The 18,054-nt window shown below is 42.9% G+C and overlaps 2 protein-coding genes across 3 annotated transcripts; one reads left to right on the plus strand and one right to left on the minus strand.

Annotated features, from left to right (window-relative positions):
- The first annotated feature begins 1,245 nt into the window (after positions 1-1,245).
- Positions 1,246-7,912, plus strand: LOC146671118 (ADP-ribosylation factor-binding protein GGA1-like). 2 transcript variants are annotated; one of them, XM_085403303.1, is made up of 17 exons: positions 1,246-1,339; positions 2,183-2,267; positions 2,621-2,696; positions 2,799-2,897; positions 3,011-3,134; positions 3,374-3,474; positions 3,577-3,657; positions 4,043-4,180; positions 4,288-4,369; positions 5,111-5,224; positions 5,337-5,492; positions 5,614-5,687; positions 5,785-5,972; positions 6,187-6,416; positions 6,525-6,694; positions 6,847-6,957; positions 7,496-7,912. In XM_085403303.1, exons 1-17 carry the CDS (start codon positions 1,297-1,299, stop codon positions 7,604-7,606), a joined length of 1,983 nt encoding a protein of 660 aa, XP_085259429.1. In that variant the 5' UTR covers positions 1,246-1,296; the 3' UTR covers positions 7,607-7,912. The 2 variants fall into 2 exon arrangements, with proteins under 2 accessions (XP_085259429.1, XP_085259430.1); XM_085403304.1 differs by having other exon boundaries at positions 1,301-1,409.
- Positions 7,913-8,614: 702 nt separating this feature from the next.
- On the minus strand, positions 8,615-16,169 carry LOC146671119 (putative ATP-dependent RNA helicase DDX17). Its single transcript, XM_085403305.1, has 13 exons — positions 15,805-16,169; positions 15,522-15,681; positions 15,329-15,425; positions 15,092-15,225; positions 14,920-14,985; positions 14,637-14,778; positions 14,333-14,493; positions 14,018-14,190; positions 13,778-13,888; positions 13,359-13,420; positions 13,133-13,192; positions 10,178-10,408; positions 8,615-9,957 (listed from the first exon to the last, which is right to left on the minus strand). The coding sequence occupies exons 1-13, from the start codon at positions 15,852-15,854 to the stop codon at positions 9,533-9,535; spliced, it is 1,872 nt and encodes a 623-aa protein (XP_085259431.1). The 5' UTR covers positions 15,855-16,169; the 3' UTR covers positions 8,615-9,532.
- Positions 16,170-18,054: the final 1,885 nt, after the last annotated feature.

Here is an 18,054-nt window from a genome sequence, read left to right on the forward strand (position 1 = left end):
GATCTGGGGCTCCACGCAAGATCTTATCCCGTGGGGTCAAAATGATCATGAGAACGGTGAGCAAAGATCCCAGAACCACACGGGGGGACCTGGTGAATGACCTGCAGAGAGCTGGGACCAAAGTAACAAAGGTCACCATCAGTAACACACTACAACGGCAGGGAATCAAATCCCGCAGTGCCAGACGTGTTCCGCTGCTGAAGCCAGTGCATGTCCAGGCCCGTCTGAAGTTTGCCAGAGAGCACATGGATGATACAGCAGAGGATTGGGAGAATGTCATGTGGTCAGATGAAACCAAAGTAGAACTTTTTGGTATAAACTCAACTTGTCGTGTTTGGAGGAAGAAGAATACTGAGTTGCATCCCAAGAACACCATACCTACTGTGAAGCATGGGGGTGGAAACATCATGCTATGGGGCTGTTTTTCTGCCAAGGGGACAGGACGACTGATCCGTGTTAAGGACAGAATGAATGGGGCCATGTATCGTGAGATTTTGAGCCAAAACCTCCTTCCATCAGTGAGAACTTTGAAGATGAAACGAGGCTGGGTCTTCCAACATGACAATGATCCAAAACACACCGCCCGGGCAACAAAGGAGTGGCTCCGTAAGAAGCATTTGAAAGTCCTGGAGTGGCCTAGCCAGTCTCCAGACCTCAACCCCATAGAAAATCTGTGGCGGGAGTTGAAAGTCCGTGTTGCTCAGCGACAGCCCCAAAACATCACTGCTCTCGAGAAGATCTGCATGGAGGAATGGGCCAAAATACCAGCTACTGTGTGTGCAAACCTGGTAAAGGCCTATAGTAAACGTTTGACCTCTGTTATTGCCAACAAAGGTTATGTTACAAAGTATTGAGTTGTATTTTTGTTATTGACCAAATACTTATTTTCCACCCTGATTTACGAATAAATTCTTTACAAATCCTACCATGTGGATTCATGGATTTTTTTTTTTTTTTTTTTTTTTTTTCACATTCTGTCTCTCACAGTTGAAGTGTACCTCTGGTGCAAATTACTGACCTCAGTCATCATTTTAGGTGGGGGAACTTGCACAATCGGTAGCTGACTAAATACTTTTTTGCCCCACTGTAGTCAGAATTATGTATTGCATACCACATACCAAATATTATTAATTTTACTATATATATATATATATATATATATATATAATACAGATGAGATAGATCCTTTACTTGATGTATTACAAATATCGTAGTGCTTTCTATGTCATTCAACTCTGTTTTCTACGTGTCCATCCACTTCTCGCGAGATCGAGGCACCACATAAATCTCGCAGTTATGGCTGCGCCTCCCGATGCAGAGAGTTTGGAGTCACGTATCAGTGAGTGTTTTAAACTTATTCTCCTGCGCCCGTGTTGTCCGGGGACCCCGACACTGAGAAGTTACTATCCGTGAGTTGTTGTAGATGACATGAAAACTCACCGTAGCTGCGTTTGTCCCGTTAGAGGGGACTCGGACCCCGCCGTAACACCCAGGATGCTAACCTAGCTGCGGAGCTCTACCTTCCAGCTGTCAACACAGCACAGACATGCTGGCTTTGGATTTACGACTCTATAGCTAAACCGGGATGCTGGGGGCAAGATCGTGGGACCCAGAATTTGCATTCACATAGGATAGACTGTGATTAAAGCAAACCTGTGACTTCGTGGAAAAGCTCGAGAAGACACTGACACGACTGTGACTGTCGACAGCAAGCTAGCTAACCTTACACTCAGTTAGCACCTGTCCCATGTAGTCTGCTTGATGACATGCTGGGATACACTTCTAGCCTGCTTAGTCCAAGTTTTGTACATTATATTTCGACAAGACAACCTTTATGTTTAGTGAAAGACCTCATGCACTCCGTGGCCAGTATGTTAAATATTTGTAGTTCTTTTATGAACATAGCATAAACGTCCAAAAATGATTAATAAAGGTTGTAATGTTTACTTAAACTGCCACAAAGAAGCGTTTTAGAGGCATTTTGGCGGCTATATTTAGGCTGTGTCGCTGTGCTTATATTTCATTAGTTTTATATGGGTGTAATTAACTGAAGGAAGATACTAGGACATTATAACAACTCGCAGTAACAAAATCCGAAAACATAAGCATTTAAGCATAAAAAATAATAAGATTCGGAAAGGTTGGTAACATTTATACATTTTTATGTGATATCCCATTTCAGACAGAGCCACAAATCCACTAAACAGAGACACAGACTGGAGTAGCATCCATGCCTTCTGTGACCAGCTCAACAATGAGTTGGAGGGGTAAGAGCTGGCCCCAGGGCCAAGACATTATTTACACATCATTACATAATTATAGTCTTACTGAGCCTTGTGATCATGTCTTCAGAGATATGTTCATCTTTTCTACAAAAGGACAGTTTTTCTTCTACAACATTGGTAACTGTAGCTATATCAACACATATATTATGCCAATTTCTAGTTGTTTTTGAAAATGGCAAGGGTAATAGAAATTGAGCACAGATTTTTTTTGTTGTTGTTGTTGTTTTTGTTTGTTTAGGAAAGAGCTTTTGTCAGCAGTCATTTTAGAATTTTGAATAATTTTATGCATCATTTATTTTAAATAAACCACCCCCAAAAATGTGACATGTTCATAGACCGCAGCTGGCCACCAGGCTCCTGGCCCATAAGATCCAGTCTCCACAAGAGTGGGAGGCCATGCAGGCATTACTTGTAAGTTCAGATCAGAATCAGGATCTGTTCAGTTATTTTCAGATGCTTTAGTTTCAGCTTTTGCCATTTTTAGATTTTTTTTTCCTACCCTTCAATTTCAAGGTCCTGGAGACTTGTATGAAAAACTGTGGGAAAAGGTTTCACAGTGAAGTGGGCAAATTCCGTTTTCTCAATGAACTCATCAAAGTTGTTTCTCCCAAGGTAGGACTTTAGGTCTCTTTGTGTCTGTGCCTCTTTGATACAGGTCTTTTTTTTCCTTCTCTCTTGTTGTTGAGCTTTTTGTGCAAATGACCTGGGTTTCATCTCCAATTTAGTACCTTGGAACACGGTCCCCTGAGCCAGTTAAAATAAAAGTTTTGGAGTTGATCTATAGCTGGACTTTGGCGTTACCAGATGAAGCCAAGATTTCAGACGCTTATCAAATGCTGAAAAAACAAGGTAAGAGTCGATCTGTCATTTGATGAATCCTGTCAAAACCCATTTTTAAAGAGTAATTATGCTGAACTTGAAGATGAAGATGCTGTAATAGAGTTGAACATTTGGAGCTGAAAATTAAAGTAATAGGCCCACGTGGATAAAATGCCTTACGTTGTAACAGATGAGGTAAATCAACTAATGAAAATGATTAGACACATTTAAATAACTCAACACCTTCATGTTCTCTGCTTGTTTATCAGGTATTGTTAAACAAGATCCTGAGCTGCCACCTGACAAGCTACTCAACCTTCCTCCACCCAGACCCAAGAATGCTATTTTTGAAGATGAAGAGAAATCCAAAGTAAGGACTTTCGTACTAAAATATATGAATGAGTTATGTAGATGTGATGAACTAGCATCTGATGTTCTTCCTCATGTGAACTCTGACTTTCTACTTTGTCAGATGTTGTCTCGCCTATTGAACAGCTCGCACCCCGAAGACCTCAAAGCCGCCAACAAACTCATTAAGGAAATGGTCCAAGAGGTAAACACTCTTTCCTTTTCCTTCCTATTTTCTTCACCACATTCATTCGGTGCAGCGATGTGTGATTTTTAGGAACAGGAGTAAAATGGTGCACTCAGAGCGGAGCAATAACTGAAAGAGGAAATTGGGAAATTGCCCTGTGGGTGTTTCCGTCTTTTGTACTCATTTCATGTCTAACAGGAATTAGTCTTTGCTCTCATCCATGAACCTGAACTGATTTCTCCCTGACCTTGCTGCGCTCTTGCTTTACTGCCTCTGGCTGTGTTTGTTGTGTTACAGGTCACCACAGTTTGGACTGTTCATGACTGTTTCCTACATGTGCACTTGCTTTTGGCCAAAACCCGGTATGTGTGCAGTTTGTGAGTTTGTGTCTCGTTGGTTTTAGGATCAGAGGCGTGCAGAGAAGGTGTCAAAGCGGGTGAATGCCATTCAGGAGGTAAAGGAGAGCGTCACTTTACTGACCCAGCTTCTGCAGGACTACGACAGCACGGCTACGGATCAGAGCAATGCTGAACTCATTCAGGTGAGAAAAAGACAGATGCTTTAAATCAAAAGATCACACTGTAAATCAACCTGAAGCCATCTCCATTTAAAGTATTTTTTAACGTGGCGTGTGTGCTGTGTGGTCAGGACCTGTATCAGCGCTGTGAGAAAATGAGGCCAACACTGTTCAGACTGGCAAGTGACACGGAGGACAACGACGAGGCTCTGGGTGAGCTTAGTTATTATTCATCTGCCACTGAATAGGAGCTCTCTCCTTTTTTTCCACTGTCATATCACTCAAGTGATGGATGGAATGAAAAGTGAGGGAATGGTGATGGAATGAGGAAGTAAGGGAAATTTTTCAAAGGAAGCTACCAAAGAAAAAGTGAGGAAAGTAGACACAGGGACAAATGTTTGTAGTGAGTTGTATAAGAGGCTGGACACTGTGGAATGAGAAAAAAGGTTTGTACCGACTGACTGGACGGAGCGATCGACCTGGAAAGGGTGTGAGTCAGGTTAGGGGAAATGTCCTAACAAGTGAAGAGTGTGTTGAGAAGATGGAAGGAGTACTTTGAGGAGCTGATGAATGTAGAAAATGGGAGACAGAGAGGAGGAAGTGAGGGCAACTATGAAGAGTTGGTCCAGATGACATAATTGTGGAGGTGTAGAGATGTCTAGGAAAGAGAGAAGTGGAGTTTTTGACCACACAACCCTGGACAGTGAGGTCGGATCTCAGAGGAATGGAGAAGTGTTCTTGCTTTTTCAAGAACAAGGGTGACCTATAGATGGTCTAAAAAAATCTCTCTCATAGTATTTCTTTTTTTTAAAGAAATAAAGTGATGGTTTCTATTAGCGCATGAATTTATTTTTCTTTTTTGGTTCAACAGTTTATGAGCAGTCTTTCTAACAGAGGCAGGCGATTCTGATTAAATCCAGTGATAAGGATGAGCACTTTGTCATCTTTCCTCAGCGGAGATCCTGCAGGCCAACGACAGCCTGACTCAAGTCATCAACCTGTACAAGCAGCAGGTGAAAGGGGAGATTGTAAATGGAAACAACACATTAAACACACAGAAACAAACCGGTGGGTGAAGCTTTGAACACTAAAGAAGCCAAAAAGATTTTACTGTGTTACAATGAGCTGTCTAAAAGAATCTTTTAGTGAAGGATCAACAGTACTGATGGATTTCTCACAGGAGGAGGCACAGCGCTGCTAGATCTGTCAGGATTGGACACGTCACCACAGTCGCCGCCTTCCTTCCCAGAGTTTCCCACTCCCACAGACAGCCTAAACCCTCCCTCACATGGGGACATGGGGATTAGTCTCCTTGATGACGAACTCATGTCGCTTGGTAATAAAACACGTCAGACAGGCGTATGTAGCATACAACTTAAATCTCAGAGTCCTGAATGGAAACTGAGGGAAAGAAAACTTTTGTTCCTAAATACTACAACACTTTGCACCTCACACAGGTTTAAGTGAAGGAACACACACCTCTAACCCCGCCTCACAGCCTGAGGACTCCACCGCATGGGACTCGTTCCAGGTGAGCGGTGGAGAAAATCTATTATTGCATCTGTGAAGCTCTCATATTTTTTTCCTGTACTCATTTTTTCTATTTATTTATTTTTTTAAACTTTCAGTCCTCTGACAGCATAGATACAGATATCGCAACTGCGCCCAGTCTCCTTTTGAGTCCAGATCCGCCTCCCCACTCTCAGCCTCTTTCATCTGGCTCCACTCCTGGGAACTCTGCCTTGGATGAACTGGACCTGCTGGGAAAAACCCTGCTGCAGCAGTCTCTACCTCCAGAGGGCCTGCAGGTCAAATGGTACCTAACAGGATTTGAGCACGATCACATTTTTGCTGAATTCATAGGAAAAGGCTTCTAGATGGCCATAATACTTTTGTAGTTTTGTAGTTTGGACAGCATCAACATTGAGTCAGGAGTTGGTTAAACTACCGTTTCTGGAAAAAGCAGATCAAAATCATTTAAGAGCTCAGAGCAAAAGTTGACGCAGAGTTGCTCATTCTTCTTCTCTAAGGGACAAGCAGCAGTCTAAACCGACTCTGAGAGACCTCCAGAACAAGACCGGGACAAACATCGCTCCAAATCCAATTCCAGCTTTTACCGCTGAACCTCCTGCACCTGTTCCCAACTCCCAGCCCAGCCTTAAAGCCACACTGCTGGATGTGTCTCCCTCTCACACTGAGGCTTCTTCTGCAGACGTTTCTCTGACTGACGTTTTTGTACCCTTAGAATCCATTAAGCCCAGTAAGTAAACGAGATCACTTATTGGTTTTATACCAAGGAAGCTTGTTTGGTTTTGAGTGTTTTGGGTATATGATGAACTAATTTCCTTTCTGTCCTGTCTTTCTGCAGGTAGTCTGTTACCTGTAACTGTGTTTGACAGCCACAGTCTGCGGGTTCTCTTTCACTTCGCTCGCGACTCTCCTCCGTCTCGACCCGATGTTCTGGTGGTGATTATCTCCATGCTTTCGTCAGCCCCTGTGCCTGTCACCAACATAAACTTCCAGACTACTGCTCCAAAGGTCAGCACTGATATAGTCCAAGGCCTTTGTCCCCTCTGTCAGATGGAGTAAATGAGATCCACAGCTGCTGATTTAGTGTCTCAGTTAAAAAAAAAAAAAAAGAGAGAGAAACAAAACAAAACCCTAATGTTGTTTTTATTTATCAACTGCAGACGATGGCCGTGAAGCTGCAGCCCCCGTCAGGGACGGAGCTCCCCGCTTTTAACCCCATCCTCCCTCCTGCTGCTGTCACACAGATCTTGCTGCTAGCAAATCCAAACAAGGTAGGTCCGGATATTTCACAGAATAGATAGAAATGTCCTTGTGATGTCTGGCTGAGCAAAGGCCAGAAAAAAAGAGCCTTTAAACTGTTCAGCAATAGATAAGTGCAGCATATTTTCAGTGCTGATTATCTTGGCCAAGGTTGGAAAAAAGAATTACAGATCTAGAAAAATGAAGCCCCAACTTAATTTAATGAGAAAGCAGAATTAAACACAAGCTTGAAAGCAACTCTGCACTGGGCTGTACCCCATTTAATTATTTCTTTGGACTGTTCTTTTTGTACAGCATTCCACTTTTTAGCCTTTTAAAAACAAGAAGTTAAAAGAAATCCCTATCCCAAAATTATTTTGACATTCATGCCCATGATTAATGAATTTTAACAAAAACTACAGATGTGACAGAAAATAAGGAAAAGCATAATGGGTCCATTTGAATCCCGTCATCTGATGGGAAGGTCAAGGAGCCTGTCATTCCTCTTGTCCCAGAGCATTAATCCAAGCTGTCATACTTAGCCTCTCTCTGCATGTGTTTGTGTCTCAGGAGAAAGTGAAGCTGCAGTACAGATTAACCTTCACCATGGGAGAGCAGGAGCACAGCGAGAGCGGCAGTCTAGAACAGTTTCCGCCTCCGGAGAAATGGGGGAACCTATAGCATTTAAACACAACCACAACCTGACAGACTTTCTGCTCTCAGACTCGCCCCCACCCCCTAAACTGACTCCTGGGCTGGAGGCCTGCTGAAACCTTTTTCCTTTGCAGTCATGTTGTACTTTCTTTGACTGGTATTGATTGTGTTCCTCTGATTACACTCATGCGCAGTCAGTGTAATGTGTGTACGCTTTGCTATAACAAGTCACGTGTCTAGGTCTAGTCTGCTGTATGTGGTTGCTTAAACAAACCTGCAACAGCTGCTTCATAGTTGTTGCAGTTGTTTTTTTTTTTTTCTTTCTTTGTTTTTTTTAAACACAGTGCTACAAAGGAAGTAAACTACAACAACTGTGTGCATATTAGGTTATTTGGTGTACTTTATTTTTCACCTCAGGCAGTCGAAATCCATTATCAGCTGTTTACCTTCACATCAGCATGCTGCGGTCGGTGAAAAATGGGACACAGTGCTTGCAAAACCCAACGTCAACACAAAGCGACTCTTAAGTTTGCAAAACGAGGCTGAACTGAATCAACTTGTTGTGGTGTCTGTTTACGTTGATTGCTTTTCTTTCACATTGACTGAGTGCACTTTGTGATCACAGAGAATGATTGTTTTAACACTTTTGTTTTTCTAGCTGACCCCTCGAATCTTGTGTAATGAACAAAATTTACTGTTAACATCAAAGCTGTGTATTTTCTGCCATATGTGCCTATTTTGCAGTTCTAATATTATTTAAAGTTCAGTTTTCTTTTTCTCATCTGTTACATGTTTGTCATCTGAGGCGTGCAGATTCAGATACGTATTAATATAGTCATCTTTAATACGCTATGAGTTCAATTTTGAGATTAGTTTGACATTTGAGTTGTTGTGTAAGCATTTATTCGGAAAAATGGAAAACTTGAGCATATGCAAACTGAGCTGCACTCCGGTGCTCTGAGCGCGGTGTCCGTCTCAGACGTGTTCAGATCGTTTCTACAATCTGCGATGCATGACAGCCATGCTGAACACTTCCTCCCACAGGATCCCGATCACATTCCACTGCACTAATTTCCAGTAAGACTGCTTTGTTAAATGCCAGATATAGCAGTTCTGTTATGTACATTTGAAATGTGTGAGAGCATAACACTGGTAAAATGGGGAAATAAAATTTATTCTTGGTGATCAAAAGAAGTGTTCAAGTGTTTACAGAAACACACAAACATGTCCTGTACACCAAAGAACTTTATTAAACATGAAAAACAAATTTAAAAAGGGGACTTACTGTTTGCTAGGAAATCTCATTCATCACTGCTGCAAAGACCAGACCACACTGGTGATCCTCTAAACAGGTAAGCCTCAGGAGATTTGTTAGTAAATACAAACTTAGAAATCACTAGTTGGTAAGGCCTCAATTTGCACCTACATAACGAGATCGAGGTAAAGCTCAAAGAAAAACACTCCAATGTGGTAAAGGTTTTTAACCCACTTTTTTTTTTTTTTTTAAATCACATCAGGATCTGTTTTTAATATTTCAGAAGGATTTTTTTGGCTTCCAACAATGATCTGAAACAGAAAAAACAAAATTAACTTCAACACCTACCTTTGCCATACCTACACAGAAAATAACACTATCAACCTCTTGGAAGTAGCTCACAAAGAGATTCACAATACAAAACAGCAGCTTTGCTTTTTTCCATCCAATACAGCTGCAACAAACTAAGCTAAACGAACACAGAATTGCTTTAAACCAACTTTAAGCTGAAAAAAAAAGTTTTCCACGCAAACACCTGAAGCCAGTCGAAAACTAATGTTGAAGAAATGAAGATCTCTCAGTCAACTAAAACATGCTTTTAACTGGAATGTTGGAAGAGCGATAAAATGAAAAATTCAACACAAATCTGCCCGGGTGTAGTTTGTGTTGTGCTGTGTAACACTGATGCACATACGACATCATTTCCTCCCAGACAGAGATGCCGGAGGAGGCGCAAACTGGAATGGCGAGTGCCCCATCAAACCCATCATAGGCTGCGGAGGGTTGAACTGCTGAGCCATTAGAGGCTGAGGGCCTGATGAAGGAGGTGGGGCATTCCCCGCAGCGCTGCCTGCTGAGCTGGAGCCACCTCTGGAGCTGCTGTTATTCTGGTACTGGTCATAGGAGCCGGAGCTATAACTACGTCCTCCATCCCTGCTGCTGCGATCTCTGTAAGAAGAAGATTGATCCCCATCCCGGTTGTTTCCGCCGCGGCTGTAGCTGCTGCCACGGCCATCCTTTGAGCTGCTGCCCCCACCAGCAGAACGCATCCGACGATCACACTCATCCTGGTACATCATGTTGGGATTGTTTGAATTGGAGTTGCGGAAACGGGAACGGCCACCTGGGAATTAAAAGTTGTAATGAAACTGCTAGCTCATTCATTTACCCAAGCATTTGTTTATGTGATCAATCACTTGCACCCTTAAATACAGTCAATCTATCCTTCACATACTACCAAAGCTCATCCCCATTTAGGCAAATCAATAAAGACTCTTCTGTGGTGCAGAGAACTCAGCAGTTAAACGGTTTAAGCAACACATGATGCTTAAACCGTTCCTCACCTCCTCCGCTGCGTCCACTGTCGGCCAGCTGCAGCAGTTTGGGATTGATCGCCTGCCGGGCTTCCTCCAGGACCCGGATCAGCTCTCGGGCCTGCCGGAGGTTCCCCGGAGTGAAAAAGGTGTAAGCGGTGCCTTTGTTAGTGCTGCGAGCTGTACGCCCGATGCGGTGGATATAATCCTCGGATGAGTTAGGGTAGTCATAGTTGATGACAAACTTGACATCCTCCACATCTTTGGCAGCAGGGGAGAAGAGGTCAGTAACAGGGAGGGAAAAGATGCAAACAGAAGTCAGATCAAAACTAACGCTAATTGACTTTTACATTATTTTGAGTGTTCATTAATTTTGTCTTTTAAAATGGGAACAGTCACACAGACAATAACTGCAAGACACCCATCGTCCTCTGAAAGCATCACTTACCAGTCAAATCATCGGCTATTTGTACTCTGCACGCATTTAGAAAATGACCTAACGTGCCAATTAGAAAAACAAATAATGTAGCAGAGAAATAAAGTATGTGCACACATGAAAACAGGTTACATGCAGTCAAATATAAGCTGCAAAAATAAGGAAAAAGTTGCAGTATGAGAATTTGGATAAACATTAAAAAAGAAACAAATTTTCAAAGGCTGTGACCCTAAAATTAAATATATAATGTAGAGAAATTTCTGACAGAAAAGATTAACTCAAAGTTAAGAGGTCTGTTTCTCATTACAGTTGATGAAGGGCTCAGAAAACGCTGCTGATTAGAGAAAATGGACGTCTTGTTTTGGAAGCATAATGACAAAGACTGGCGGAGGAGGAAAAATAGGGAAGGGGGAAGGGTTAGGTACAGTACTTACCCTGTAATCAGAGATTTAGGGATTTCCCTCTCTGTCCCCCCACCCATCACCAGTCATGGGAGGTCTGCAGGGGTAGGAGGAGAGCGCACCGGACAAATGCAGTCCCTTCTCCAACCTCGCCACTCCTCCACAACCCTCCCAAAGCTGGAAGCTGTCTGGGCCAGAGCTCCAGCTGGACTGTGCTGGGTTGCGGTCTTACCCTACTCCTAACTGTGCTTCTTCGTGTGTCCTAGCCGTGATCGGCCTGGAACCATTACTGCTGGGCTTATGTATGTTTCTAGAGGAAGAGGTCAGTGGAGAGGCCTTCTAGATTCTTTTATGTCAACTTCAAGGATCTCGTATCCTTGCCATTTTTTAGATTACAAAGAAGTGGTGATACTAACTTCTAATTAAGAGATTGGTTAGTGAAAGAAGTAGATTTTTTCGAACGGGCTTTGACTAGTGCTGCTTGCTCCAAATGCCTCCTAGGTCACGTCAAAGGGCAGTGGTATTACCGAGCCCAGCTTTTCAATTTTTGTAACAAGAAACAGACACTAAAGGAGGGAGGACGTTCTCTTTAAGAGAGATTTGGGAGTGGGCTCTGCCAGGGAATGTGCTCTAGTTCTTATGATGGTATTTAGAAAGTCTGACCTGGTGATCTGGTGTGATGTATACAAAGACAACAGGCCAAGGAGTTCAAGACAAAGGGGAAAGTGAAAGCTGTGGGTTCAGGGATAGAGGTGAAAGGGACAAAAACGGACAAGTCAGAAATGTTTAAAGGCAAACAAATAGATAAATAAGAGACCAAAATGAGGGGGGGGGGGGGGGGGGGGGGTAGTGAAAAAAAGAAGAAGAGAAGGAGGGATGAGAGAGAAACAGGCAGACAAATTAAGAAAGACAGAATAAAAAGGAAGGAGAGTGAAAAGGAGGGAGACTGATCACAGTGAGGTGGCTCCTCCAGGACTCCTGCCAGCCAGGACCAGACATGACGTCCTCAGAGGGAGAGGTTGGCCTGGACAGCCAGTGGTGGGGGTGGTGTTGGGGGCTGGCATCAGGGGGCAGTTCAGAGGGAAAGTCTCCAGAATAGCCGCCCGTGCCCGGCTCGGCTGCTTTCCACCCTCATTTCCTGGCAGGTGTTTCTGTCTTTATCGTCTTGTGACACACCACTGCAGCACATCTTCACAAAACTGTTTTCTATTTAAGTGCATTAGCTGAAAGTTCAAATTTAGGCACAATTTTATGAGTTTGTTATTGAATGGACTTGAATCTCCTCGAGGACTTTACGGGAAAGTTTTCTTAATCCGTTACAGCCGTTAGATTGAATACCGGCTGTGAATATGAGTGAATGTTATCAGCAAGTGCTTTGGGTTCATCCCTCTGTTGATGGCATGCCAAATAAGAGTCCAGCCTCCTCCACGCCCCCTTCTTCGCCCTCGAGCATACGATCAAATTTTGGAAGCCCAGCGGCACCCTGCGCTTGCCACTCCCTCCCCGCCCGTCATCACCCAGGCTGCCAGTGTCCTGGAAGGCGGGGGGAGAGCTTCATTAGCGGGCTCTTTGTTAAGTTTTCAGCAGAGACGGCCGTGTCTGGGAATCAGATTAATCAGGCTGTCTTTCTCCCCAAGACAGCTTTCGATTTGTCATGCCTAGGTCCGGCTGCAGGCTCCCGAGAGCCTGTGTGCTTCTAGTTGCCAGAAGAGAGACTTGAAACAAAAACAACACAAATAAACAAAATGAAAAGAAAACAAATGAACACAGAATTAGGTTCAAAGTTGGACTGTTGTGCTGTAAGGGGCTGCTTGGCTAGCCTCTCCCCTTACATCGTCACACTTCATTCAACATCAATCCTTCGTTCGGCTTCCTTAGTGTTTCTTTAATAAAGCAAAGAGACTTCAGTGTCTGGAGGAAAGCCTGCTTCAATGACATACTTCTTAGATACACACTTTATCTGAGAAGCAGCGCATGTGTTTGTGGTTGGCCTTTGATAAATTTACTGTGAATAAAAATGCAGACAACAGCCAGATCAATATATACTGATCATTATCATTCTAAATACTGAAGAGGGAAATATATTGCATGTATGTGGGGCTATACTTAGGAAATTACTTGCTTTATACTTGAGCACACATGACATACCAAGCCCACGTGAGGCGACGTCAGTAGCAATGAGGATGGGTGCTTTGCCACTCCGAAACTCTGCAACATGAGATGAATAAGAGGTGATTAGGATCAGCTAATTAATTTAATTCAGTTCAGTTTGTATAATTATGCAAGCAGAGCCAACACATGGTTCAGGGCAGCACAACACAACAGTACAAAGAACTGTCGTACAATGAAATGTCAGTGAGTGTGTTTATTGTACCTGATAATACCCAGTCTCTCTCTGGCTGACTCTTGTCACCATGAATACACATCGCTGGCCACCTAGAAGACAAATCAGCAACTTTAACAGTGCGTCTGTGTGTCTCTGCTCTTTTGATTTTCTCTACAACCACTCATCTGATGTACTACAAACCAGTGATGGGCAATTCAAGCAAAAGTACAATTCAATATTTACAGTGGACCAATTTGACAAGTCTTCAATTATTGCTCCTAAATGACTGTGCTTAGCTAAGGCTGTGGAATAGCTTAAAAAGCTCCAATAGCTCCAGTCCATATACACACTCCAGTGTTAAACTGCCCAACTTCAGCATAGATCATACCACTGGGTGACATCATGGTGTCCATTCTTTATTACAGTCTGCAGTTAAAACGGATGCTGGGATGAGTTGGTATACTCACCCGTCACGTCTCATCCTACGTGTCAGGTCATCACACCGTTTCTTGGTCTCAACGAAGATGATGGTCTTGTTTTCCTTCTCAGCCATAATCTCTTCCATCAGCTGGATAAGCCTGAGAAAAGCAAAAGAAGCAAATGCATTATAATTAAAGGGATGTAAACGCACACACCAAACACAGCAGATGCTGTTATTATTAACGTGAGAAGTTAATTCCTATGTGACCAGATCACCAAACTCTTACTTTTGGTCCTTTTCGCTCTCCACGCAAACGTCAACAATTTGAAGGATGTTGTGGTTAGCGCTGAGCTCCAGAGCTCCAACATTGATCTGGACATAGTCCTTCAGGAAGTCCTCTGCCAGTTGGCGAACTTCTTTAGGCCAGGTAGCGCTCCACATCAGAGTCTGTCTGTCCGGCTGGGCAAGAGAACCCACCAAATAAAAAACTATACACTAAAACAGCTTTGACTTCAAACATAAGAGTAAGCAGCAGAAAACAGAAAAACAAAGAAAAAAACCCAAAAAGACAGAGATACAGCCTTTGAGTATTAGCTTTTACCCTGATCTGATCCACAATTTTGCGTATCTGTGGTTCGAAACCCATGTCCAGCATGCGGTCAGCCTCATCCAGAACTAGGTATGTGCAGCGCCGCAGGTTGGTCTTTCCAGCTTCTAGGAAGTCAATGAGTCGACCCGGAGTGGCGATGCAGATCTCAACGCCTGGACAAGACAATGTTAGCATGTTTCAGTATGTAATATAATCAGTTAAACTGAAAATAAATAAGTTACAGACTAATCGAAAGTGGTTCCCAAAAGGACACAACTGTATGGTTGCATGCTCTAGTAGTCTTAGTAGTCTTCACCTCTCTCCAAGTCTCGTATTTGAGGTCCCTTGGGAGCACCGCCGTACACACAAGTGCTTTTGATGCGTGATGACTTTCCATAGTCATATGCCACCTGCTGGACCTGCTGAGCTAGTTCTCTCGTGGGGGCCAACACCAAGCACTGCACAGCACATATATAAAGCCACATCAATCCTCTCTTTAGTGTTTTAGTTTTACGTTGTGCTTTGAGGTCTTTAATATAATTAGGTTATTCCAAGGCAGACTACTCAGTGATTAGTGCTCTCCTTTTCTCTTCACGTACAATGGGTCCATCTCCACGCTCCAAGTAGGGCTGATGATTGATGTGCACGATTGCAGGCAGGAGATACTGAAAGAAGAAAAATATGGAAGACTGGTTCAGTCTTCTTTCACATCTTTCACCTGTGAAATTCATCTGTGTGGTGCGTACAGGTGAAGAGGAAGACACATCTCACCGATAAAGTCTTCCCAGAACCCGTCTGAGCAATGCCCACCATGTCTCTCCCACTGAGTGCCAGAGGGAAACCTTGAGCCTGAATGGCTGTTGGTTCCTTGAAGTTTTGCTGCATCAGTACATCCATTACATATTCTAGTTGGAAGAAGCAAAAATAAGGGACGATAAAGTATCTGGTTATGTATGTCTGCAAACTGTCCACAGTGCTGCAAGTGTATCCATGAGTGCATGTGCTTACGAGGAAACTGTGCATGATGGAAGCTGGTGACAGGTTTTGGGCAGCCTGAGCCTCGGACTGTGATTTCTTTCTTTCTGCGATACTCCTCAACATCATACTGAGAGCAAAGAGAAGAAAAGCAACAAGTGAAGACAGACAAAACAACACAACAGGTGCAGCTGAAGGTCAGACTGTGACATGACGGACATAATACCTGGCTCATTCGCTGCACTTCGGAATTTTCATTATAGAAGTTTTTCTCAAATTTAGGAAGCTCATTCAGGTCCCATCTCTTCTTTCGTAAGCGTTCCCCAGGATTCCGAAACTTCTTACCCGGGGGTGGTCCTCCTCTGCTTGATCCGAATCGGGGATTGCTGGAATATGACAACGAACTGTAAGGTCAATGCAACCGCTGCTAGTCACAATAAAAACATATAATAGGGTTTTATGATAACTAACTAGCATTAGCTGACAAGCTAACTTAGCAGTCCTCTTACCCTCTGTCACGACCACGATCTCGGTCTCTGTCTCCGTAAGAACCTCTCATTTTGAGGGCTCTTATTAAGTTTTGCTAATGGACCTTTATCTTCTACAGGTTGTACGGCTTTTGCTTACAGATACTTTTTCTGGCCTTGCTTGAAAACTCCAGAAGCTTCACTCGGCGAGACCGTGAATTAGCTTGGAAAACTGACTAAATCAAAAATAAATTAAAATGTCGTCTTCGTAAATGCCTGCTGAAAAGTTAAGTAGCACAACCCGCCATATTTCCGTTGTGACAAGCGTCGTTAGGGTTGCAAGAGTAATAAGACGCAGGAGATGGTTGTGTTGTTGTTAGCTTAACACAGAACCGGAAGCTGCTGTGACTGGCTGGCGGCTGGATAAGCCCCGCCCCCATACTGTGAGTGACATATTCATGGCACGCGTACGTCTGTTTACTTACTTGGCCATTTATTAAACAGCTTTGGAAACTTAATGCAATACACTCACTGGCCAGTTCACGTGGTCAGCTGCTCCTTAAAACAAACAGGCCATCAAGATGAGCCGCTGAACTACAAACCGAGCTTTAGAATTGAAGGCAATTTAAGTGACTTGGAAGATGACATGGTTGTTGCTTCCAGTCGGGCTAATCTGAGTATATCAGAAAATAGTGAAATATTACGTTTTTCCCACATCACCGTCTCTAGGGTTTACAGAGAATGGTCTGAGAAAGAGAGGGAGGGGGGCATAACTACTAAATACCAAAAGTTGAGTAAAAAACAAAAACTGTCCAAAACATTACTTGAACAATCGTCTTTCTGTCAATGGTGTTTGCAGGGGTTCTAATATTCTGCTAATGACAATGATGGAGTCTACAAGCCTGCAAAAACTGCCAGAAATGTCTTTTTATTTTACTATTCATCTTTTATTTATTTTTGAAACATCAACACAAATCGATATAGCATCAAAACATGTCATATTACCAATATACAAACAAAAAAATATCATACAACACAAAATTAAAAATAAAACAGGAGTATATATGAAATGAAACCATTAAAACACAAATATATTCAAACAGAGCACTATACCAAGCAATGGCGTCCCAGTCGTCGTCATAAAGGTTTTGCAGCACTAAGTTTGACTTTATTTACAGCGTTCCTTCCATTTGGATATAGTATTTTCTGGATTAAAATACAATAAGCTTTGCAAAACTATGATCTGACAGTGTTTTGAAGAAAATGCTCAAGTATGAAACGCTCAGAACAAACACACTCGACCTTGATTTTAACTGAAGCAATGCAGGTTTAGTAGAAAGATACACAAGTAATGCGGTCACTGGGGCAGGAGGCGGCTGGATGGGATGTGGGTCACAGATGGAATCCAAACACTTTCACCCACCTTCTATTGGCTGAATATGATTTTCTCATTAGGACAAACTGAAAACGCACACATCACTTTGGCTGGTTTGACTCCTTTTCTCACAAAAGGTTGGGCTGTGATGTACTATGTGTCGACCCGCAGTCACTAACTCCAGTCTGTTAAATCAATATACACTCAACGTAAACAGAATCTCAGCTTTTATACAGCTGTGCTCTGCCATTCAAACATTTAGAGCCACAAACCACATGCAAGTTTCATACCAGCCACTGTGTAAACGCATATTAAACATAATTGGATAAAATATGAATGCATAACTTAAACAGTTCCAGCCATCTTTTGGAAAAAGAAAACATAATGCCAACCAGAGGATTTCTGGCCAGCCCGAAGGAGTTTAGTCACTTTTCGTGTCCCTGTAAATGTACTGACAACCAATTTTAAAATGCTCAATATATTCAAGTACAAATGTGATTTCAATCTGATTTAAAGCCTTGTTTTCACCAGCATATCTTCGCATTCTCTATCTGTAGCGGCTAACAACGTGACTTATTTGCCGCTGCTGTCGTAGTGATGCCATTACAAATGACACCAGCAGAGGCAGGGCCGATCTGTGCAGCACGTAATGCCATTAATTATGAGATCACAATCCAGGGCGCATCACAGCTGGGCCGACTATGCAGGAAAGTGCTGCTCCATCAGTAATCTGTAATCTGTGTGGGCGTTGTCCTTCCGTCAGTCCTCCTGCCTACGCTAAAAATCTCTCCTACAGCTGTTACCGTGCTTCTCCGCAAACAATATAGAGTCTGGCCAACAGCTGGAATGCCATTACATTACATAATGATGACATCCACAGTAAACTCATAAAATTTCTAGGATAACAATAACATACA

The sequence above is a fragment of the Rhamphochromis longiceps genome, linkage group LG4 (assembly GCF_057381845.1).
Source record: "Rhamphochromis longiceps isolate RC_006_pf linkage group LG4, R_longiceps_female_GT1.1, whole genome shotgun sequence".
Taxonomy (NCBI): Eukaryota; Metazoa; Chordata; class Actinopteri; order Cichliformes; family Cichlidae; genus Rhamphochromis; species Rhamphochromis longiceps.